The 25,069-nt window shown below is 32.3% G+C and overlaps 2 protein-coding genes and 1 non-coding gene across 4 annotated transcripts; 2 read left to right on the forward strand and 1 right to left on the reverse strand.

Moving 5' to 3' along the window:
- Nucleotides 1-1,657: 1,657 nt before the first annotated feature.
- LOC119831835 lies at nucleotides 1,658-17,520 on the forward strand. The gene is made up of 4 exons (XM_038355378.1): nucleotides 1,658-1,820; nucleotides 12,991-13,085; nucleotides 13,484-14,255; nucleotides 14,384-17,520. Exons 1-4 carry the CDS (start codon nucleotides 1,787-1,789, stop codon nucleotides 16,894-16,896), a joined length of 3,414 nt encoding a protein of 1,137 aa, XP_038211306.1. The 5' UTR covers nucleotides 1,658-1,786; the 3' UTR covers nucleotides 16,897-17,520.
- Nucleotides 17,361-25,069, reverse strand: LOC119831836 (activating signal cointegrator 1). 2 transcript variants are annotated; one of them, XM_038355379.1, is made up of 12 exons: nucleotides 24,789-25,069; nucleotides 24,439-24,563; nucleotides 24,064-24,243; nucleotides 23,458-23,576; nucleotides 23,019-23,167; nucleotides 22,425-22,588; nucleotides 20,371-20,543; nucleotides 19,496-19,653; nucleotides 18,609-18,730; nucleotides 18,137-18,233; nucleotides 17,915-18,012; nucleotides 17,361-17,649 (listed from the first exon to the last, which is right to left on the reverse strand). In XM_038355379.1, the coding sequence occupies exons 1-12, from the start codon at nucleotides 24,854-24,856 to the stop codon at nucleotides 17,561-17,563; spliced, it is 1,542 nt and encodes a 513-aa protein (XP_038211307.1). In that variant the 5' UTR covers nucleotides 24,857-25,069; the 3' UTR covers nucleotides 17,361-17,560. The 2 variants fall into 2 exon arrangements, with proteins under 2 accessions (XP_038211307.1, XP_038211308.1); XM_038355380.1 differs by lacking the exon at nucleotides 24,789-25,069 and adding an exon at nucleotides 24,728-24,759.
- LOC119832110 lies at nucleotides 21,962-22,165 on the forward strand. The gene has a single exon (XR_005287908.1). It is a non-coding gene; the product is annotated as a small nucleolar RNA U3 (small nucleolar RNA).

Raw genomic sequence — 25,069 nt, forward strand, 5'->3', positions numbered from 1 at the left:
TAGACGATCGATCGATCTTTGAATTACAATAAATAATATGCACACCTTTGTTTTTATTTTATATATTATATCCTTACTCGCATTACACGTATCGTCACAACACCTCTCCCTATGTATGCTTAAATCTATAGAACTACGCAACGGATTTTGAAGGTTTTTTTTTAATAGATAGAGTGATCAAAGAGGAAGGTTTATGTGTATAACGCGTGCGAAGCCGCGGAAAAAAGCTAGTAAATGCAGTATATAAAAAATTCCCCATTAAAAAAATATTCGTCCACGTAGTTGTTAATTACTAATCATTTTCAATAAAATTAATTATTGTATTGCAATTTAACCACATAATATGGCGCGAAATAGTTCGGAAGTGAGCAATTACAGTTTCCGGTAAAGATTGGATAATGTTAGTAATGTGAGGAAAATTGCTTTTCGCATTTCCTCGTGTTACGAGCACAATGCAATAAATTAATCAAGACGTTGGTACACGACGGTTCATTAATTCATTTTACGTTTATAACATGCATCTTACCTAAATTTACAGCTGATGCATTAATTACGAGCTAAATGCATATATGTATTATGGGTTCTGTGTGATATTGTATGTTCCCTTTTTTATCATACTTATATAGTGAGGCATTTTCAAATGAACAATAATTGTATCAAAGATCTAAATATAACAATTCAGGAAAATGCTATATATTCGTATTTACAAACCCTTTTCTTATACCCAATGTTTATTTGCAAGACAATACTTATTCGTCTCCTCCTTCAATGTCCATTCCAACAAAACACGGGCAGAGTCACTTTCGCATTTGTAAAATTGGTCAGTAATAATAATTTAATAATTTAATACCTGCCATGTAAATATTGCTGATAGTTATATAACCCCCGAACAAGGACCACGTAATAATTAATTATGACTTTCTATTTTATCGGCTGCCCAAAATTATTGCTGAGGCACTTTCCATACATTTTACATTCAAAGAGTCGGGAGAAATTATAGGCTCACGCGTGTATATGCGCTCTGGAGCCCGACTTGAATAGAAATCATTATGAAAGTAACGACTATGGATTATAATTTATTTATCGCAACGATCGATGGGCATTTCCATTCAAAGGGCAAATATATGTGATATTTTGTAACTTTGTCACAGCGTGAATAGTAAACTTTAAAGCCCTAACTAAATATTCATTATTCGAATCACACATTATTTAAAAAATAATGTCAGATAAAATAATTAAGTTTGAATTTTCCATTTAAATCGTTGTGAAAATATGATCAGCAACTGCTTAATTATTTAATCACACTGTTAATTGCTGTTACACCGAAATTGTTGTAACATGTTACACAGTTTTATGCTAATCCCGTTCAGCTTTTACTATAATTCCGACTTATACTTTGTACAATTGATAAATTTCTATTTGCATTTTTTTTATTTAAATAGGTAAGACATAAAAATAAATTTAAAAAGATTGCAAGTAAGAATTTACTAACCGTTATACATAATATGTGAATACGCTTCAATTTGATAACGCGATAGAGCAATTCCACCAATTCAAATACATATATTCATTGGAGAATTCCGACCATTCGCCAGTCATTAACACGCTGAAAACGAATTTCCATATCAATTTTCCCACCACCCCGTTGAGTAGGCAAGCTCGGCGCTAGCAGCTATCAGACATTCAGACGTCATTTTTGAACGCAGACTGCGCGCGCGTTAGTGAGGTACCATAGTGCTGTGACAGTGATGCAAGCGTGTATACTCACCTTTATTTTGTGATAGATATGCATGTGTGTAGTAGCCGTAGAAAAATGAGCGGTAAGTTTTGAAAATATTTTTTTAATTGAGTATGAATATTAATAACATAAATCTTATAATTGTATTTTGTTTATAAATCAGCTCTTAAATAAACTGAATAATAATGTAAAGTATAATTGAATTGTGAACAACTTCGCTTTAGAATTAATATGTAAGTCTTTCTTTAAGATAAATGAGATACGTATTTACCTAATTGATGGTGCAATATGTATGCACAAGATATTAGATATCCGTTAGCCATTACTAGTGCGTTTAATCTGTATCGCTCTATTGACATAACTAACAAGAACTGCTAATAAAATACCAATACCAATTTATTTTATACTTTTAAATATGAGCATGATTAATTCTATAATTATTGCATTATTGCAAATAGTGGATACTACTTTACCGAGTATATAAATCTTATATCTGTATATCATATACATTTTACCTATTTAAAATTATTTACAGTTTCAGAAAATAAGATAGAATAGGAAAACACCTAAAATATATATTTTATTGTATCAAAACAATACCTGTAATTTCATTTTCGCAAAAAATAAGTCCATACAAAGCGAATTTGAGACAATTTTTCTTTATCATCTGGTTTTAAATAAAAAACAAATGACATAAAAATATAGGACAAAAGAATTAAAACATTGCATTTAAAGGTAAGGGCTAAATCTATCATTATATGGTAGAAAATAGTGATTTTTGTTTCTATTAATGTCAAAATCAACCCATTATACTGCCTTTATTGGTGACAAATTTCATCTCCTTATTAAATCAAACACTTTACCTAACCTTATAGCTAGGTATATTACGATTGCAGTATAAATAGGTGTATAACAATTAAATGATGCAGACCGTTAACTTTTAGCTTTTTAACTAGATTACAGAGCAACCTGTATTAAATATATTATTAATTAAGTTCATACTGAACACAACATCTCCCATGGGTTGAATTTCCAATTGACTCAATTGAACCATCTGTATGTCTTAACAAGAACGAGTATGACCGGCTTACACTGTTTAAATCAGTTTCCATTTTAAATTATTCAACTTTTTGTATACATAACGGTTTGCGTTTACATTTTAGTTTGGAACAAACGTAGAATACAATTAATCTATCATGCACTTGTTATTTCCATTCAATACATGAACCAGGATAAAAATTAGAGAACCTAAATTTAGGGTACTCACATAACTTTTGAATCCCCAATTTATGCGGTACTAAAAATTGCCCCTAAACGTAAGATTTGCTTGAAATTTTAAATAAGGCAAATTTTCGTATATTGTATTGAGAATTTGGTTGAATGTCACAATTTTATTTATTGTCTTTTAATATTCTAAATTCATTGTTCAAAGTTTATGCAATTGAAAGCTCTTCTTACAATAGTACAAAGACACGCTTTTATTTCACTTCATTTGAAGGTTTGAACACAATGTTTTTACTATTATCCAAAGATAGTGGGACTTAAACAAATATAAGTTATTGTCGTTTAAGAATAATGTAAAAATAGAAAGCAAGACGTGATCAATTATTCAGTTTCACTTCTTTGTTAGTTAGAACGATTTGCGGTAAATTAAATCCAGAACATTCTTTTTCATAACTCACCAGCGTAATAAGGAATTTATCTTGAATTTGTGAAAATTTCTTTTGTTTCGATTGTATCAGTGATTTATGTCGTTACACAAACCGAGAAAATGGATCTTTACATGAGTAGGTATGAGTGGGCTCGCGCTTTAAACGTGTACAGTATAGTTTTAATCTTAACGAGTTAATAGGTATAATTAAATATAACGTATGAATATCTTGTGAATCATTTATGTGTTTGTTAATTAAATTTGTGTATAAATAAAGCACTTTCTACTATTAGCCATCAAATTGGATCAGTCGCGATTTATTTAACGTAGATAAAGTGTTGTACAAAATTTATTGAATATCAGTTCAATTTCATCATACAGCTTTATTATTTTTCTTGTATTTTTTGTTTTACGATCATGATAACGATCACTTTTCTTAGAGAGAAGGAAGTACAACATATACCTTATGATTATAAGCGCAACGGTTGGCGTGTGCTAAATTATATGGCTTACTTACGGAACATATTGAAATCGACGGTAGTTTTGAGGAAACTGTTTATCTATGTACCGTGTCTGCCGTAATCTATTGAATTATCTATGAAAACTCTAATGCGCTTAAAAACTAAAATGCTATCTTCTACATCGATTACTTACGGTGATTTATCGTTCCTTTCAAACAAAAAATAACATGGTAACTATTGGACCTATACTGGATCAAATGCCGAGAGAATTAAAATCATTATTTATATCAATCAAAATAGAAATAGTGCAAATACCAATTGGCATAAGTCACACAGTGCTTGACTGCACGTTCATAATGACACATTTTTCGCTCCATTTTGGGCTCATATCTATTTACTTTCGCCCAAGACAAGTGCCTGTTGAAATTGGTCGTGTTTTGTAACACAAGTGTGTATAGTCATGGGTTATATGCTACCGTTGTTTTATGGGCCCTTACATGTTTAGTTATGTAATTCATACGCGAGTATTGTTCTACAGACTTTCGTTTATGGGCGATTTAAGTGCTATATGTAACATAACACGCTTTATATGATGTAGTAAAATGATATCACTGTGTTTATCTTTTGAATTGCGTAATGTGATATTACTAAAAATTTAATTGATACATTAAGATTATTTTTTGTTAATAAAATAGAACTTATGTTTGATGCTATCGCAACAATTATTCAACGTAAAATAGAGTCACAGTTTTAGATGTTCCAGATATTTTTATACAAAATTTGTTTGTTTTTCAAAGTAGGGAATTCTTCACTTCATCGTTCAGCGGTCCGCCCCGGCTTCGCCGGTGTTACTTGTACAACCTAGAGCCATCCTCAATAAATGGGCTATCTAAAACTGAAAGAATTTTTCAAACCGGGCCAGTAGTTCCTGAGATTAGCACGTTCAAACAAACTCTGTATCTTTATAATATTAGTATAGATTATAGCCGTAGCTAACCTTAATTCTTTTCATTATATTGATTGAAGAATGCCATTGACCTGTTTTCTTAAAAAGTAATTTTAACATTTACTAAATAGGATGATACTGCATTATTTTTCAAACATCAATTTTGGATTGTGCCTAATTCTACCAATAACCACATAAAAGTTATAACATCATTCACCAATAATTTATTCTTATTCAACTAACAGTATGATGCTTTCGTATGAATCAGCGATATCTATTGTACTACTCAGATATCCGGCTTGGGTTTTACATTATTGACCATAATGTAGCCTCTTTCAAATTTTCATTAACATAGCTGCAATGTGATTGTAAAAATGTAAGTATAAAATCTGTTTAAAAGGGAATCATTAAAAATAAATTCTTTCGAAGTACACATGTAGTTCATTTTAGATTTATTTAGCTAGGTAATCTAATAACAATTAGCTTGAGTTGAAACAAACATGCAGAAGAACAGTAAGCGAGAAATTACATAGCATGATACAGCATACAGATAACAATAGAAGTTAAAAATCGAATTTTCGAATCTTTTGTTTATTATTTAATCAGATTATTGCCAACAAAACCGCGTTTTGGTTTTGATTCAGAAATGGGTACCAACGATATTAACCATATTCAGCATATAAATAAAAGTAGTAATCAAATACCTGTTTATAGTTTACATTTCATTCAATACGAAAAACACATTGACCTCATAAAAAACCGAATCAAGTTTATGAGGTAACGTAAATAAAGTCGAGAAGAGCATGAGAAGATCATTGACCGTTCGCACTTTGGAATAATTCACTAATATTGAACTGAAATCCGAAAGTGAATCGTCATGGCGCAGGCGGGTCACGTACCCAAGGAAAGTGACCACGCGAAGGTCACGGGCGGTGAATCGTAATGAAGCCTTACTCTTTCCGAATAGTGATTAGTGTCATTACACGCAGTTTGGCTCTGTTGTGTCTTTTTAACTGCGGTATTGGCGTTTTCTATTATTATGTTACTAATTAAGCTGTAGATTCAATTACTGGCTGTAATGAGTGTAAAACAACTTATATAGAACGTTTTATTAAATCGTGATTTTCATGTCACAACTCAATAGCTTTTATTTCCATTAGACATCAACCTCAGGATTAGGGTAGATTAATAGCAATCTCAATTACATGTTGCTTAAAAATGTGTTTATTGACACATATATCAAATACTACAATTTTTATATAAGCTTATTGGATTAACAATATGTATATAGCAGAAAAATTTAACTGATTATGCCAACATTATCCTCATACTCTCACAGTCATTACGTTTTTCCCAGTCAGTTTAGCTAACTACTATACTATGCTGACATGTACAGGCAATCATTGCATAATATAACAACATACGTTGATTAAACTTTTACTAGCAACAAAACATCTATTTTCAACTGAATTCCCACATCATGAAGAATGGACGTCAACAAAAGTGACAGTTCAAATTGCCATGGCAATGACATCAATTGATTTGCATCGTGTGAATTTTGTTTTTGAGCTCCGGTTCCGCAAGAAATCAGGGAAGTGAGTGTGGGATCCTTTATATGATTTGCATATGAGCTTGTTTACATTTGATTTATTGAACGATGATTCGAAAACGTACCAACTCTTAAAATTTATTTTAAGTTTTAATGTTTGATTTTAACCACTTATAGAGCTATGTAGGGTAGAATACATAAACGATTATTTAAAAATGTTTTAAATACAGATTGCATATCAGATTTTATAAAGACGAATGACAGTTGGGCAGTAGTCCGAAATATTAAATCAACAATAGAGTTTCTAATCCCTACATAGTAGGAATATATATAATATATGGTGGTATTATTCCCTGCTGATGCGAAAGTTGAGTATAGTCTTGTCAGTCTTTATGTTACTACTTCACGCTTAAGCCACTGAACTGTTTTGATATAATTTGGTTTGTATGAAATCCTACGAGAACGACTACTGTGTGGGTTTTTGGACCCCAAGGTCGAAGCTGCGAGTGGAAAGCCAGGTAGTATTCAAGTATTAAAATCAAATCAAGTAGTAGGGTGATAAAATCTTAAAAAAAAACGAAAACTTTATGAAAGATTTATTTCTAAAATAATATCTAATATATAAAATTCTCGTGTCACAGTTTTCGTTGCCATACTCCTCCGAAACGGCTTGACCGATTTTGATGAAATTTTTTGTGCTTATCCGGTATCTATGAGAATCGGCCAACATCTATTTTTCATACCCCTAAATGATAAGAGTAAGGCAGAACAGCGTTTGCCGGGTCAGCTAGTTATATATAGAATGGGTATTGCATAAATACATTGCATGATTGGAATTGCAAGCTAAATGCTACAGTTAATCGTATAAAAAAATTATGTCAGTGGGTGACCCACGCAGCACATTATTATCTATGCCCACGCCATCTTTCCATTTTTTTTATACAATACATTATACAACTATCCGTATGAAACAAATAGATAAACAAATAGATTTTTTATTTAAGAAGTAAATAAAATAAGAATTATATATAAAATTGAGTGTTTTATCGATCGACGATCTCTAATAGGTCAGAGTAAGTATGGTAAAGCCAATAATGGATAGAATACATTATACTGTACTATATTAATCATAGCATCAAAATGTCCTACAAAAGAGTTCAACGCGCTACAGGCGCACTAGAAGCTACGTTATTGAAAATGCTTTGTACAGAGTATTAAAGGTACAGTAGACTAAACTCGCCTGTAAAGTTTCCTACTAATATGATAAATGCGAATGTTTGTGAGGATGTGTGTGTTTGCGGCTATTTCACGCAAAAATTACTGAACCGATTGCAATGAAATTTGATGCGAAAGTAGCTGGACAACTGGAATAACATATAGACATCTTTTTATCTCAATATTCCTACGGAATACAGACATACGCGGATGAAATCGCGGGGCACAGCTAGTGTTCCATAATTATTTGATGCATGTCCAACACAAATATTGATTTAATAAATCTGTAATCTGTTTAATGCCTGTAATGTACATGTTCAAAAAACAAGATTTGATATCAATTATATCTAACAATATAATATGTTAATTATATTTAATAGTTAAGTCACCTACAAATTCAAAACTTACCTACATTTTCTCTCAAAGAAAGCAAAAAAATAAATGTTATTCAAATTTTCGGTTTCTCTTTTATTATAATTACCTTTATTTACTTTTAACCTTTCTTTCTTTAACACGGTTGTAACTTTTATTATTACTCTTTTATAAAAACACTCCTTCGTATAGAAAATTTATTATTGCCTTATTTCATTAAGGAGTAGTTATTGTTCATGTGAGTATGAATTTCTTTAAAAAAAATTGTGTTTAAATTCATCTTAATAAAATATAACAACCAAATTACAAAAAGACGATCAATTGAATGTAGATCATCATTTAATATAAATATTATCTTGTCTTTCCTATCCTTCGTATTTCTAACTATATACTTTTGTAAATTTTATTTATCAATTGCATATTAAAATATGAAGTTTTACAATAATCAATTGCAAGTATTTACATAGCATACAGAGGTAGCTATAGTGAAGATAATAAATTGTTGCATTAAAAAAACATTTCAATAATAATATCTTTATTTAATTTCTATTATTAGCTTGCGTTACATTTAAAAGCCGTACCAAATAATCGCAAATCACAAGATAATGACAGCAATGATTAGATGGCACAGCGCACGTGCACTCGGCTATTCGTGAGATGAAAATATGAAAATCACTTTTATTTTCATGCCGTTACAGTGCACTGTTGTTAGTGGGCCGTGCTCTCTCGTGTGATAAAGGCATAAAAATGTATTTTCTCGTAGCAAATAGCTGGAGTGAAACGTTCCACGCTCTGAGGAGCATCGCGAGCGAGTGGCATCTCATACGGCACAACATCACCGTGTGTGAAATTAAGTTTTAAGGCGTACTGTCGCTGTGATCTATGTTACACTGAGGCGAAAATAAAAATCTATTCATTTATTTGTGTTATGTAGAGCAACCATTATTCTAATGATTAGGCATTCCAGTTTATTGATAATTATTAATTTATAGGTAGATAATTATTAATTTATAACAGACTGATCATTCTCAATTTAGTTGTGCTTTGTTTATCAAACAATGACTAAATAGCAGTCGGACAATGACCGTAAAGATTTACAAAAATTAACAGTCTATGACGATTTAAAAATGCCTATATTCTAAATTATAAAATGGCTGAAAAATTTCGTTTGAAAATCTGAAGCTTGGAAAATACTCATCTCTGCACGTTTCATATTTTTAAATATGTAAATGAAACCAATTTTGAATTAATATTTAATCTCACACGAAGGCGTCGTGTTACCTGTCTTTAAGTAGAAGATGCATATAGTCTTTACCACATTAATCGTGTAATTACATTTTCTATTTTCCAATATTACGTGATCAGTGTTGCACGTAATACAAGAAGTCAATATCCTTGGTCATATAGTAAAACTATGTAAGAAGGTAATTTACTCAGATATTGCTAGGTATAAAAAGAATAAGAAAATTAAATATACTTCCCTAAGCTAACGTATTAAGCATCACGATTTTGTCATGAATAAAAAGCGTATTGTACACACCTATGTAAAGATGTATTTACATTTATAGATAACGTAAATGACAGAACATCGATTTTTAAAATAAATTAGTCTTAATTTTCTCTTAAAATTTAATTTTCAAATACACAGAGCATTCTTAAATTTGACAAATAGTCCAACATGTCCTTTGATTGATTTTTTGCACTATGTTTCAAATATTAATTCTACACAGCTATAGACATAATTTAGATTGCTACTGGATTTAACTATATAAACACACATTTAGTAAGTCACTTGAATTACTCACGCATTACAACTTTCAGTTAGGTTAGAGAAATGATGACTAAAGTGTCACGGTACGTACCCAGGACGGGCGAACTATACATTTTTAAGTTGTAATTTCGAAACAAAACTAACAAAATATTCTGGTTTTAAAGGTAGTTATTTTGAATCCCATTTTATATGTGAAACTTGAAAACTATGAAAACTTATTTATTATTAAGATTTATATATACACAGATATGTTAGTATCTTAAACTGAAATCGCTGCTTATTTGTTTATATATCTTAACGCCCCGGCTTCGCCTGTGATACACATAGCCTATAGCACACAAGGATCACGTACATTTCCAATGGTGAAATATTTAAAAAAATTGGCCTAGTAGTTCCTAAGATAAGCGCATATAAACAAACTCTTAGTTTTTTTTGTACTAAAGATTTCTAAACTAAAAGTAAAAGTGTTTTTTCCATACGTTATGGCAACATTTGTGTCAGCTATCATATATAAATGCAATAGCTATTTCCTATGAATATCTTAGTAACATTCTCACACGTGCTATGTCGATTCTACAACATGGCTTTCCGAATCATTGTCCATTCAAAGCAGGTCCCATGGTTATGGTGTAATATCCCCATAACGCAATGAGAACCACGTACCAATGACAGGATAGAAAGTAATTGTGTGTTTGAATGCTTTTCCTGTTGTTAGTTAGTGTAATTTTTATGATGATATCTCCTGACAATTACGGCCGCTGTATTTTACATATTCTTTGTTTATTTAATTGATAAAACAAATAAAATATTGCCTGTGTTTCAAAAGCCTCCTTTTCTTCCCATCTGAAATTATGTCGACATTATATTGCTTACATTGTGAAGTTTAATATTTAACGTAAATATATATAAGTACTAGACGCTCGTCCCGGCTCCACCCGGATATCCGGATATCAAGATTCCTGTTTTATTATAAGGGAGCATATAATCGGGATAAAAAGCATCCTATCACCCAAGTCAACTCATACCCTATCGGTGTAATAAATTTCATCGAAATCCGTTAAGTAGGTTCAGCGTGATTGACAGACAAACATCCTAACAAACAAATTTTCACATTTATAATATTAGTGTGATACCGAATATAGTAGTCATGTTACTGAAATTATTATTTTCTAACTTTCGCACGATCTTCAACGTACATTTTTTATTTAACCAATCTTGTTTCAAATTCACAATTTGTATCCAAGTAAAAAATATAGTAATAAATACACATAATCAGAGACTTATCAATTAACACAAACACGCGAAATAAATACAATTTATACTAAAAATGTCATACCTTACATGAGTTGTTGTACTAGATAGTTATTAATAACGATAGCATTCCGATTCTATTTGTAGTATGTACCAGTTCGTGCAGGTATGAAAAGTTGGTATAACTAAAATTTGTGGGAACCAGCGGTCACGGTCATGCGAAACGTTCCGCTCTAAATATTAACCATTTAAGCTTCCAATATGTCTTCCGCTGTACGTACTCTGCGCAGAACATAAAGAAGCAAATACTATTAAATAAAATCGAGTTGCGTTTCGTAAATCGTATGTAACAGATAGGATCTTTCGAAATCGGGCGGTATACGCTACCGCATTGATTGACTATTGTTTGTAATTGTAATGCAATTATAGTAAAGCACACGTATGTTCTATATGTATATGATTTTAAATGAACTTAGTTATATGGTATTTCAATGTGAATGATAGAGTAATCAAAAAAATAATAATAACGCGATTTGCTGCGAATTAAGAATACCTACTCTTCGTTATATGTTTTGCCGTATTAAATGTATACTTAACATAAAATTGATTTGAGCAATGATAAATCTACTCAATATGTGGTGATATTAAGGCCATGTAACCCACTATTTACAAAACAATATTTAGCTCTGGTTCAGAATAAAAAATTAATTCGTACTATATATAATCAACCTTGGCGTCACTTTCTCAACGAAAAAATAGACAAATATAATAAAACTACATTTAAACCGGTTAAGTCAATACATATAGTTGTTAAATAATTTTTTATGCAAGTTTCTAACACATTAACAGAAAAGAAAATACAAAAAGGAACTTGCGATTGATCAAATAAAAAAAGAAAGTTATAAACAAGCGAAGAAAAGCGATTTAGCCGTTAAGTTATAAAATATTTTTGCTTTATTCATTCTATATTTGGTGCCCACTCTAGTGTAGAATTTTTGTTAATACAATCAACATAAGCAAATTTACACCATTTGGGATAATTTTGATCTGATATTTATAAAACAAATAATTAAATGAATAAATAAATCTATTATATTCCTGGATTATTGAGTTTTTGCCACATTGGCTTAACGTTCAAAGCGATTTGTGAAGACTGAAAAAATAAATATTTCATTGCGCAAATCTAATTGATAAAAATTCAATAAAAAAAATAAAAGAAAACTTTGCGTTAAAAAATGTTAAATTAAAGTTTAAAAGCAAGTGATGAAACCATATACTTACCAGAATTTTTCCATACTGAACCAGCGTACAAACTGTTTTTTTTCGTTCTTGTTTTTATAGCAGTACAAGATGGCCTAAATCTCACGACGTATTGAGTAATATTATCACTGCTCCACTTTTTTAATAGTGTTTACTAGAACACTTATGAACAATCGATATTTCTGACTTTCCGATACAGCAGATTGTATAATTCTTTCAACTGAATAACTGCTTACTATGCGGAAGATTGTAAAAACATTTTTACATAATTATAATTACGTTAGAGCTTATATTGTTGTAGACGGGATTTAAAAATTGCTTTTAAAATCAGACATCGAACTTCAGATAAATCCAACTTTAAAATGTGGTGTTAAATTATGCATTAGTAACTGTGCCCCGCGGTTTCACCCGCGTGATTCCGTATCCCGTAGGAATATCGGGATAAAAAGTTGCCTATATGTTATTCCAGTTGTCCAGCTGTCTCCGTACAAAATTTCATTGCAATCGGTTTTGCAGTTTTTGCGTGAAAGAGCAACAAACGCACACACATCCTTACAAACTTCCGCATTTATAATATTAGTAGGATAGGATTACATCTTATCATCATAACATTTAGTATAATTTGATTCCTATTATAACCACAATATTTAGGAAAAGAGTCCTATACTAAATTTACTGTCTACGAACTAAATAAACTAATAGTAAATAAAAATTTATAAATGATAAAAATAATAATAAATGTTTGAGTTACTTAACTTATATCGATATATTTGCAGAGTTGCGGCTATTGGTGTCGCTCTTGCTGGTGCAATGCTTCGTATTGTGTACAGACTGCATCAAACACCACCGCCGGTCCATGGGGCAACATTCGGTAAGTTGTAGATATTTCTTAGAACAAACCCGTAACTAAATTATTTTACGCCAGACATCATTTAAATAATATAAATTACAGTTTGTGCGCATAAATTGCAAAACAAAAAACATTTTGCCCAGTATACTTATCTATAATAATATGATGATAGAAATAACATCGTTCATGAAGAAGTATGAGATAATAAGAACAGTCAAGCTTTTTTAAATCTAATCTCGAGTGTATAGTGTGTATAGTAGCAGTATAAGACAAATTATATTAAAGGTATCGTAATGAAAGTTATTAAGATAAATAAAATCATTGCCATTCTTCATCAAGATCTTAATTGAATTCAATATTAATTTCAATAACGAATTTTTGGAGAGACACAAATCTAATTTCAAATGTATTTGTTGCAGAATTTACCAGTGTCGAAAAGCGGGTGGAGGCCTGTGGTAGGATCCGAAGGCCTCCTTTATGGTTCCTTTGGCACCGCCCCTCTACACGCTCCATATAGAGTGCCTGTGCCAATTCACGACTACTATTCTTCTACTGGTCGTCCAGTAGCCACCAGAGATGTCGCTAAACTGACATCCATTGCCCAATCCTACCGTCCAACAACCATACGGACCGTACCAGTTTCACAAGTAAACCCAACCGGCAATCAACCCATAAACTCTTATCTCAATCCTTATGCCTTACCCAACAATGGATTCACGCAATACAAGTTCCTGCAAAACTATCCAGCTGACAGCGTATTAGTCAGGAACCCTCAACATCAGTTTCTTTCCCGTCCCGTGTATCAACAACAGTTCCCCACAAAGCAGAAACAACAGCAACAGAAATACCACAACAATATTTTACAATCGCTGACCAGCATTCAGCCAATCCACTTTGGCCATTATTCCACACCGACGCCGGTGAATATCCTTGGGAATCCCATACAAATATACGCGAGACCAGATACAAAGCGACCCCAAGCGAGCGCTACGGAAATTTACAAACAAGAACTTTACAAACTCCCAAACAATGCTGCATCGTCTCAATCAGCGAATCAGCAAGCGAACCAACAAGTAAAAACAGCTCAACAGCAGGCGGTCGCAGCTACTAATATCCAGTCGGCCAATCCTTACGTTCAATATTCTTTACAAGATTTGGCTCAAATACAACAACTGCCTCATAGTCTTTTAAGTATGTATATCTTCGTATAAAATCAAATGCGAATAAGAAATTATTGACCTTTGCATTTTTCGTCAAACGTTTGTATTCATGTATCTATTAAAGTTTAAGGTATAATAAAGTATATTTAATTTTTTCAGGTTCATTTGGATCTTTCGGCATTCAATCTGTTAAAAATAGAGATCCAGGATATTCCACAACGAAGCCTACGTATCAGCAACCACAACCAACCAAGCAGACACTGTTCCAGTCATTAAATTTCCAAAATGGTTTAAAATCTACACCGGCTGTGTTTGCAACATCTACTCCGAACACACAGGCTGTACAAAATCAATTTAGTTTCGGTACGACATTCAACGATCTAGCCAATGTACCAACACCGCGCACTAAGCCAGCACATCCAACTAAAATAGATCCAAACGCAGGTAAGAAAACGGGTGGATTTAAGCCTAGTCCTCAAGATCCGTTTATAAAAACTCACCAACAAGGAGAACAAAACAGAATAACTACGTATAACCCTCAAATTTCACATGTCACAGCAGCGCCCAATCAATACTACGATTATAATTTCGAATTACAAAAAACACAACAACAAAATTACAATCAGGACAATCTAAACTATAATGGGAATAATCAACAATTATATGACAATGTAGGTCTAAATCAACAAGTATCTCAGCAGTACATAAATGCACCCAGTGCTTCAAACGCAGACAGTACTCTCAATGGTGTGTCATATCAACCCACTTATGAAGTTACTGATAAAGAGGCTGATGATGTTACACACGCGTCTACAGGTGGCTGGTTACAAGATCCATATGAAACAAATGAGAAATTAACCGAGGATAGTACATTAAAATCAGACTATTCAAATGCCTTATTTGCTACTCCAACTACTACGCTTAATGCATCACCCGAAGAATATGCTATTGTAACTGAAGCAGATGTAGGATTTGAAAATGGATTTAATTATAATAGCCAAATAGAAAGTCAAAGTAGGCGACCCTTGGGTGATGATTTTGAACCTATTGGACAGCAGAAACTCAAAGATTACTATTACAAAGTATCGACACCATCAACCAGACGTACTAAGAAACCTGCTAAAATTGTACAAGAAGTTACTACACAAGCAGCTGTGTCAAATGAGGTACCAGTAGAGGCACTTCCGACACTGCCACCTGATCAACATTTCAAACGACCCAGTGCGCCTGAAACAACCGAAAAGGAAAGAACTCGTAAAAGAAACAAGATAAGGCGACGCCGTCCAATAGGTAATAGACATAAAGATGAATCATACACGCCAAAATCGACAACAACTACATCTGATGCCCCTCAAACAACAGAAGAAGTTCACACAATAAGGCCAAGGATAAGGCCATTAAAATCAAGAACAGAATCACCACTTACAACACTAAGCGTTACTACTGAATTAACTACAAGTGCCCTTCCAACAATATCTCCTACGTCACCAACAGTTACAGCTATGAAAAAAAAAGTAAACCACCAAAGGTTTCTCACTACTAATGCGGCAAGACAAGAAACCACAACTCCAGTAACAAATGAGGAAGGTAAAGAATCACCCATTATGAAAATAGCGACACGCCCCCAAAATACGAAGAATTCTTACGATTATAGAAATAGTGAAGTTCCAGATTATAGCCATAAACAAGATGAAAAGGATACACCTACTAGTGATATATCAGTCAGTTTAACAGACACATATAAAAATTCAGCTGATATTCTCAAAGATTTCTCATTTCACAGAGATGTCAGACCCGTTGAAATCAAAGAAGTAACTACAGAATCCATTCGCGAAAGTGCTGAAATAGAAACAACAACGGTCAAGACAGAGACCTCTAAAAATATAGGCAAAATACAGCGACCCAAATTAAAGAATAAATATGATAGGCCGAAATTTAGCGTTAAAGATTATAGAAATAGATTAAGTTCAACAACGAGTAGCACTGAAAAACCCACAGAAAATACGCCAAGAACTAGACCACATAGAAAGAATCCCTATTCAGACATTAATGCTGATGTCGAAACGACGACAGAAAGAAAGCGATTTACACCAAAAGAACCAAGACACAAACTAAACAGAACTGACAACAATGAGCAAGAAATACACTCGCGTACTTATAACAGACAAAGGCAGACAACGCCAGATACTACGGAAAGTACAACACAAAAAATCTCTGCAAGAATTCGCAACGGTCAGCGAAGACCCAAGCCCACAGAAGAAACTATAGAAACTTCCAGCACAACAGTCGGCAAGAGGCCTTTGAGGAAAAAAATCAAAGACTCTGAAACCGGAGAATCCGTTCAAGACGTATCTATCAGTGAAGCAGCATTTAACTCTGAACACAAAAACGATTTCACATCAGAGAGAACGAGGTCTGAGAGTGCTATAATGAAAATAGCAGATAAAAAACATCAGGACCATATAGAGCGTCTATTCGAACATTCTAAACGGGTTTCAGATTTGACCCTCGCTGCGAGTAAAGACTACAACACGCCGGGTATGTTCAAAACAGTTTCATCGAACAGCAGGCGAATACCGAACTATTTTACGATAGCTACAGACGATCCCATACTGCCAATAGAAGCATTCTTTCCGCAGCTTAACCAGAAGAAGGAATCCCAACTCTCATAGTTAGTTTTACCAAAGCAAATCTCTTTGTCTGCCAAAGCGTCATTTTCTATTGTCTAGTTTAAGGTAGAATTATTTATTAACATTACTTCTCAATTGACCACGGCAACACCATTAACTGTCAATAGAAAGATAATATCGTATTTTCCTCAAAGAGCATTAAGTGATGAGTATACCTAGTACTCTGCTAGAATCAGTCGTCTTGCTATACTATATTATGAATACACAGTATAAAGCAAAGTCGTTTCGTCGTTTTAGATTTTTAAACTAAACGGACTTTAATGTTTTATTAATATAGATAGAGCAATTCAAGAGGAAGGTTTATATGTATATCAACCTCTATTAAATTACTCAGAATCTAACATTACATACGTTGGATAAATGCAAGAATTTTTTACATAGAAATTATAAATCAGTTGCCGTGGTAAATAATCATGACGCCTAAAGCGGTTGTATACAACCCCACCTGCATTTTCGTCTTCAACTGTCCTTGGTGCTCATTTAATATTAAGTATACTTTAGTGATACGAACGAAGTATTATGTGTGTGTTCACTGGCAATTCAATGTGTGTCAGTGTGTCTCAATATTTATATCGATATAGGATATTGTAAATAAAACACTCTTATTTAATAAATATTTTTATTTTTCCTTTACAAAATAACAAATTTACGCGGCGTGCGCCTGTTCAGCTTCTATTTTGGACATTTTTTGTATACATTTCAAAGCCGCTTGATGTATAGTCTTGTCCAGAGTATCTGAAATTCAAAGAAAAATTTGAATTTATAATCTTCAAAAATGTTTAAATCTTCACATATAAATATTCTCTGTTCATAATGTATCTTACGTATAATGATTGAATTTTTGAAATAGGAGGACAAAATTTGCTCTCGGTTCTCAATTCAACTGTATAAATTTATTCTAGTTCTGTCAATTTGTTAAATAAAATTATATTCTTCATCTATATAATTAATTGTAGTACAGAATAATAGAATCAAGAAAAAAAAGAACAACAATACTCACATATTTTATGCTGTCCTTTGACCGGGAACCGAAGCCGCAGACTTATCGGATTTGAGCAAATAAACATATAGGGACTGTCGCCTTCGCCGTCCGGATAGCTACAATTTATATAAAAACTACATATTTCTAATTTCTTATTTTTGATGATTCGACAGCTTCAAAAGAAAAGTTTAAGCGATATTATGATTTTCTTAGACGCACCCACGTATCTGCGATACTCACATTTTCTCATACTCTTCTTGCGGCAGACAGTCATCAACATTGACGCACCCCAGCAAACATCCAGTGGGATAGAAAGATGGAAACTTGAATTGCTTCTCTGAAACAATACCCGATAATTTAATGACATAATAAAATAAATTGTAAAATAACAGATGAGAAGTTTTTTTACAGTGTTGAGGATTTTTTTGAAAACTTGATGTCAAATAAATTTGTTATAATAGTGGTAAAAACATATCTTAAATGATAAAATGTCAAACAAAATCAGGCTGTATAAGAGACGATACAGGGAATCTGTATGCCTGTATCTTCAACACCTACAACTCACCCCGATACAGTACCCTGTATCAACTTCCTGCCCATCAACATAAAGCACCCTGTATCTATTCTCCAACCTGCATTGCCAACTTCCGATTCACCCGGATAGAGCATCCTGTATCTAATCTCCAATCTGCATACCCAACTCGCGACTCACCCGGATAGAGCACCCTGTATCTATTCTCCAAGTCCCGGACAAGGCCAGGGTCGGCCGGTTTAACCGTAGCCGCTATCCACAACCTGCCGCGATGGCTCGTATACCACGTGCGACCCTCGTGCCTAGTAATAAACTAGCGATTAACATTATACTTATAGATTATTTCTTAAAGTGTTCAATATATTATAGATAAAACCTAAGTTGTGATATAAACAGACAGATATTTTATTTTATCACTACCTCTACTCTGATCAAAACATCGAATCATTCAGTCACTTTATGAAGTGGTGCAAATTATGAACAAACTTTTTAATAGAAGTAACAGAAGAAGAAGGATTTTTGCCCCCTTTATTAACAGGATATTATTATTTCTATGGCACTTAGACTTAAGTATGTGTTACTAATGCGTCTGGCCAGTATCATCAATATCTTTGTCATGAGCTAGATGCTCTCAGCATATTAAATCAAAGTCTATAGTATTGTATAAAGGGTGTTCAAATTACAATTTGCTCACTTTTCTCGAAATCTCTTAGGAGTGTCATAGCAGGTTTAAAAGAATTAAGACTTGTCAGTAGTAGAATATAATTTTGGCCCGATAAACTTTCTATGACAAACCTGGTCTTTTGATGAAGGAAGTCACAGCAAGCTAGCTTTATGTTTATTTGTAAAATACATATGAAAATAATTAAATTATATAAAGATTGCCTTGAACGATGCTAGATCTTAAACACACTGAAAGTAATTTAATATTTAATATTAAAATAAGAATAAAAAAAATTTTTGCTCGAGGCAGCAAAGGAATGAGCTATAATCAGATCTGCCTACTTAGAGATGTACTTTGGAACAAACAAATAAAAAACCGGTAATAAACAAACAAACAAACTCACAGCTTGATCCCCTCCACAAGCAGAGACGCCCAGGGTTGGTGCATGGACAGGCACTTGCCCGTGTCCACCATCTCCTGTAACTCCGCATCTTGGATGCGGGAATGAACGGACCAGTTCGGTCTGCTTGCCCCGTAATTGCCGGTTATTGATTCATCGAACTGCGTGATACAATATATTGTTTATACAATTATACTAGAAAACAAGTTATACAATTATACAGGAAAAATAATACTAATTTATGTATAAGTATGATCAATTTTACAAAGAGGACATGAAAGTATAAAAATAAAAAAGAAATGAATATTCGATAACGAATGTAATGAAGAAAAGGAGTAGAATTCTATTTTTGAAAATGAAAGATATTATTGAAATATAACATAATAGTTGCGCCCCGCGGTTTTACCCGCGTAAGTCCGTATCCCGTAGGAATATCGGGATAAAAAGTTGCCTATATGTTATTCCAGTTGTCTAGCTATCTACATACCAAATTTCATTGCAATCGGTTCAGTAGCTTTTGCATGAAAGAGCAACAAACACACACGCATCCTTACAAACTTTCGCATTTATAATATTAGTAGGATATAGTAGGATGTTGTTCACTGCTTTAAAATAAATAAGAAGCCTGCAAACTGTACTAGTAGAAAAATAACCAGAACCCACCACGAAATCAGTTGGGTAAATATATTTTTTAAAATTCAAGTATACAAATCCATATGTGACTTATCTGTTTATAGAACTATTTCATCTTAGATTATGTTATTTAATAATTATTAGAAGAAAACTAAAGTCTATTTATACTTAAACACACAGTTTACAGTATCATAAAAAATATATTTAAAGATCTACTTCTAAACTTCAAAATGACCACAAAATACCTGTAACAAGTTAGCATTGACCCCCGGCGCGACGTCCCTATCAGAGGACATGTTAGCCAACAAGTCGCTCCTCAACAATTGGCTATTGGCATTGGGGTTCCCACTGGTTATACTGCGTATGTGATCTTCATCCACGTCGTAATCTATTGTGTTATCTTCTACCACTTGACGACCTGTTTAGAATGTACAATAAAATAGAAAAAAAAAACCGACGTTTCCAAAAACGAAGGAGGTTTACAATCAGGTGCAAAATAGTTTTTTTTTGCCTTCTTACTCAATTACACCGTGGGTTTACTTGATTCTTTTTGGAAATTGTAGTCATTTCATTTTAGAAACTAAGTGGTACCTCCCCCCACTAACAGGTAACTTTTTTTTTAATATTGATGTGTTCTGTGTATTATATATTATGTTATTACACATTTTTAATTAAAGAACATAGATTGAATTAAAGCAAAGATATTAATTTAATAAGTTTATGAATGTCATGTTATTATTTCCAACAATTCTCCTTCGAATAGGAATGTAGCACAGATGAACGTGTAATATTAAGAAGTGAAAAATTTAGTGAATTAATTTTTTAATTACTAGTATAGCTATAACTTTTTTTCTATTTTCTTGTCCTTATTCTGATAAAAAGTACTATAATTAAATATTTCCTTTATTAATTTAAAATAATATAAAAGTTAAATAGCTTATTCTTTATTTAAATACCAATGCCAATTTTTAAAGTAAACTCTTCGTCAGGGTCTTTATAAAAAAGCGACATCTAGCGGTATAGATCATGAATTAAATGAAATAAATCCAATGAGGCCTGGTGATCTACAATTACATTTCATCTTAATGATAATTAATTAATATGAGTTTTATATGATTTTTAGATGATATGGCGTATTCTTAACTATCTGTGTAACATAAAAAGACTAATTTGTGAAAAGGATCTATTAAAAACAGATAATCCATATCAAATCTATTAGTTAGACGCTTCACAATTTAAATTTGGCTTATTGTATATTAAGACTCAGTTACATTTGTTTAGTTTCATGATGCAGCAAATCTATACTAATATTATAAAGGTGAAGACTTTGTTTGTTTATTTGAACGCACTTATCTCAGGAACCGTTGGTCCGATTTGAAAAATTATTTCAGTGTTAGATAGCCCATTTATTGACTATATGTATCACGGGCGAAGCCGGGGCGAACTGCTAGTTATTAATAAAACAAAAACAACTCCATGAATTGCCTGCATTTGAACAGTCATTTTAAATAAATTAATGAAGGTCAGCAATACAATCTATTAAAAAATTTCAACTCATTTATATTTGAAATATTTGCAAGTCTAAATGTCCAATGTTGTAATGTTCCAAAAGACAATTCATCAAGTAGCAACATAAGGTTTCTTAATACCACACTATAGCACTAGGTGGCGCTAAAATATATAATGGTCCTGACGAATTGATAATGTAACGAGGACAACGTAAACTTGTATGTACCATCTTAGCTAGATGTCGCTAGTCACGAAATAAGGTTCGTACATCACACTATCGATATTTTTTCTCATATAATCAAGTAAATCGAGAGAGCGTATCACGGCAAGACCTTACTTCATAGGATCATTTCTATAGTAAGCTCTTCACGAGAACTCTTACATTATGTAGGATCAGACCAACCACGATGAGGAGACGTGGCGCGGTGCCCTGAGCGTGAGGCGGGCAGAGTCAGCCTGACTCTAGCCCTCGATGATCGTTCATCCCTTTGCTTGCAAAGGGGCGTGGGGTACTGTCGCTGTCTGAGTGGTCTTTTTTAACCCTTATAAAGCCCAAACATTAATAATTACATAAAGATTGACATTAAAGTAGATGATTTAAGATAACATTTAATAAACAAAACCTAGCAACTGATAAAATATTAACTATAAAACTAGAAATTCGATTAAATATAAATCTGAAAATCGTATATTATCTCCTTATGTATAATCACTTGGCCAATAATGAATGCATACATCATCATATCTCCTCTACCTATATATATATAAAAATTATAAAAAAAATCCTCACCACCGAAGTCAAAGGTCATCTTCTTATTAAGCCTCGACGCATGTTTTTTATCGTGAAGTGACTGTTGATACTTCTGCAGTTTCTCTTTCTCACTAGCGCTCAACCATACGCTGTTAGCGTTGAAATAGTCGCTGTCATCGTCCGTCACTTTGGTGCGGCGTTCGCTGCAAAAGAGATGACATGTCAAAGATCTTGAAAAGATATAATAATAATTTAAGTTCTTTATATATTTAGAATGATAAGACGTAAATGTGACTCCATAATTATTCATGCAAATTATAGGGTTACAATTTAAATATGTAATATGCATTTAGAATTAATAAATTATATGTGCAATAATATAAAAGTTCTAACAAACTTGACAGCATATCATTAACATTAATACACAGTATAATTTATAAATTGTATTATCTTGCAGTTAGTTTATGTGGTTTAAGTTAATTTGATGCAATCAATTCTTACAACAACTAATGAATTGCAATTTCTTTAATCCAAAAATTTTATAACAAATGCAATAAATCTTAAGATCCAGCTAATGTTTAAAACACAAAATTTTTATATTTGACATTATTTATCAACTACATATTATTATACCTTGTTCTATCATACTCCAAAAGTCTATTCCTATGGGATACAGCAGCTTCCCAGCCCTTGGGCCTATTGCGTTCCATCAGTGACTCCATTAACTTGGCACTTGATTTGGTCTTAGCATTGATTTCTTTTTGCTCTTGGGGAGTGCATACCTACATAAATTTGTTGCACATTATGTGGGATTCATAAAAATTCATATATCAACACTTAATTCGAACAGGAAAATAAGATCTATATTGTATTATATTAATTTCACAGATAATCAAGACAAAAATTTTAAGTTAGGTTAGGTTAGGTTTATACTGTATTATACACCTGAATTGTTTTCATATTAGTTCTATTGTCTATTATGTGCATATTTAGATAAAAAAACAATTGCAACATGCAAATAATAAATGGATCTTGATCAAATTTAGAGGCTAGTTATTAAAATAGTAATCACCAAATGTCCACAGAATAGGCAGGGACCAGAACCTTCCTGCTTGCAAACAATGCGTCCACATTGTAAGCAATTATTTATAAGCTCATGTTTGGAAGCCTGACAGTCGCAGTGAAGTCTGCCTGCAAATCAAAACATACAATTTTTATGCGTTACAAGTATACATATTGATCGATTAAATAGCTGATGATAGGATATACAAATCCTTTCCATGAGAATGATTTTTTTCACATCTTCCGTATCTATGTCTAAAATATGAAAAATATCAAAAAATTAATTATTTATACTGAGAGCAAAGAATTTGTAATGAGTTTCAAAGAACAGGGATGAAATCAGGGGCAATTATAAAAAATGAATATAAATAATACTTTTAAAAGTTTACTTGAATAAAAAAAGAGAAACTTTATAGTTTTAAAACATGTACTGTTGACCCAAAATAATTTATAAATAATACCATTTGACTGCAACACGCTTGTGATGTTTCACAATTGGTGATAAAAAGAAAAAAAAATAGTATGCATAAACTTTTTCAAACTAAACCTTTATTTATGATCAAATCTAGGGATGTATGTGATGCTAATATTTTCCATATACCTATTGATAACATACCTTTTATTAAAACAACTTGGGCATTCTTCCCTTCCTGCGAATAAAGGTTGACAAATTTTGTCCTCTTTTTATTTTTTGTTTCCTCATTGCTTATTGTTTCAGAGGGTTTCACTTCTTTAGTCTCTATTTGTGGCTTATTTTTCGAAATCTTCTTTTTGGGTTGACGTGGTAGGGAAGACGCTGAGAATTTGAATTAAATGATTAAAATATAAAATTTCTTTTATTATTCAACTACTGGAATCATTCATTGAAAATAAAATTATGCAATGTGCATTTTATTTTGTTTACCTGTAAAGAGACAATCTTGTCTTTAAATAATAGACATGAAATTAATAAGAGATAACTTATGCATTTATTTAATTTGTTACTTCATACCTTTTGTGGGAAACTTTCTCTTACAAAGCTCATCAAAAAATGTTTTATGCTGTGAGTTATCAAAATCTATTAAAGTTTTCATGTATTCATTTAGATCAGCTTGATTTTCTATGGAGAGCACATATCTGTAAAATTAAATGAACAAGTTACACAACGATGGTATAATATGGTAATACAGTGTTGCGACCATTCTTGAAGATAGATGAATCCTAAGTATAATTTTCTTATGATAACTATAAATAACCCACTTCAAATCGGGATTTAAATTAAAATAATACATTTCCCTCACCCTTCCAATTTTCTCATGGTAATATAATTAACCTAATAGTTATGCATACAATAAAACATACTTTATAAGATCTTCAGGTACTTCAAAGTCTAATATCCTGGATAGACTCTCTTTCAACCACTGGTCCATAATTGATAAATTTATATTTTCTCTTGGATACTGATACAAAGCCTAGATATCGGTTTTTCGATATCTGCGATTCCAACTACTATGTATAGCTGTAGCAATCGAGAAATGAATGAAAACTAAAAAATTATATCCTCCTTATTTGAATTTTATTTGAATTCAGTGTTGACACTTGGCGACTTGACATCAGCAATGTCATTGGTCGTAACTCGTGTC

Source organism: Zerene cesonia, chromosome 14, assembly GCF_012273895.1.
Source record: "Zerene cesonia ecotype Mississippi chromosome 14, Zerene_cesonia_1.1, whole genome shotgun sequence".
NCBI lineage: Eukaryota > Metazoa > Arthropoda > Insecta > Lepidoptera > Pieridae > Zerene > Zerene cesonia.

Excerpts from the sequence above, each read along its gene's own strand:
- LOC119831835 (XM_038355378.1), top strand. The coding sequence starts at position 1,787 with ATGCATGTGTGTAGTAGCCGTAGAAAAATGAGCG. Across the intron at positions 1,821-12,990 it reads TAGCCGTAGAAAAATGAGCG|AGTTGCGGCTATTGGTGTCG; the intron begins GTAAGTTTTGAA and ends ATATATTTGCAG. Across the intron at positions 14,256-14,383 it reads ACTGCCTCATAGTCTTTTAA|GTTCATTTGGATCTTTCGGC; the intron begins GTATGTATATCT and ends TAATTTTTTCAG.
- LOC119831836 (XM_038355379.1), bottom strand. The coding sequence starts at position 24,856 with ATGGACCAGTGGTTGAAAGAGAGTCTATCCAGGATATTAGACTTTGAA. Across the intron at positions 22,589-23,018 it reads TTGGAGTATGATAGAACAAG|CGAACGCCGCACCAAAGTGA; the intron begins GTATAATAATAT and ends TCTCTTTTGCAG. Across the intron at positions 18,731-19,495 it reads CTTGTGGAGGGGATCAAGCT|GCACGAGGGTCGCACGTGGT; the intron begins GTGAGTTTGTTT and ends GTTTATTACTAG.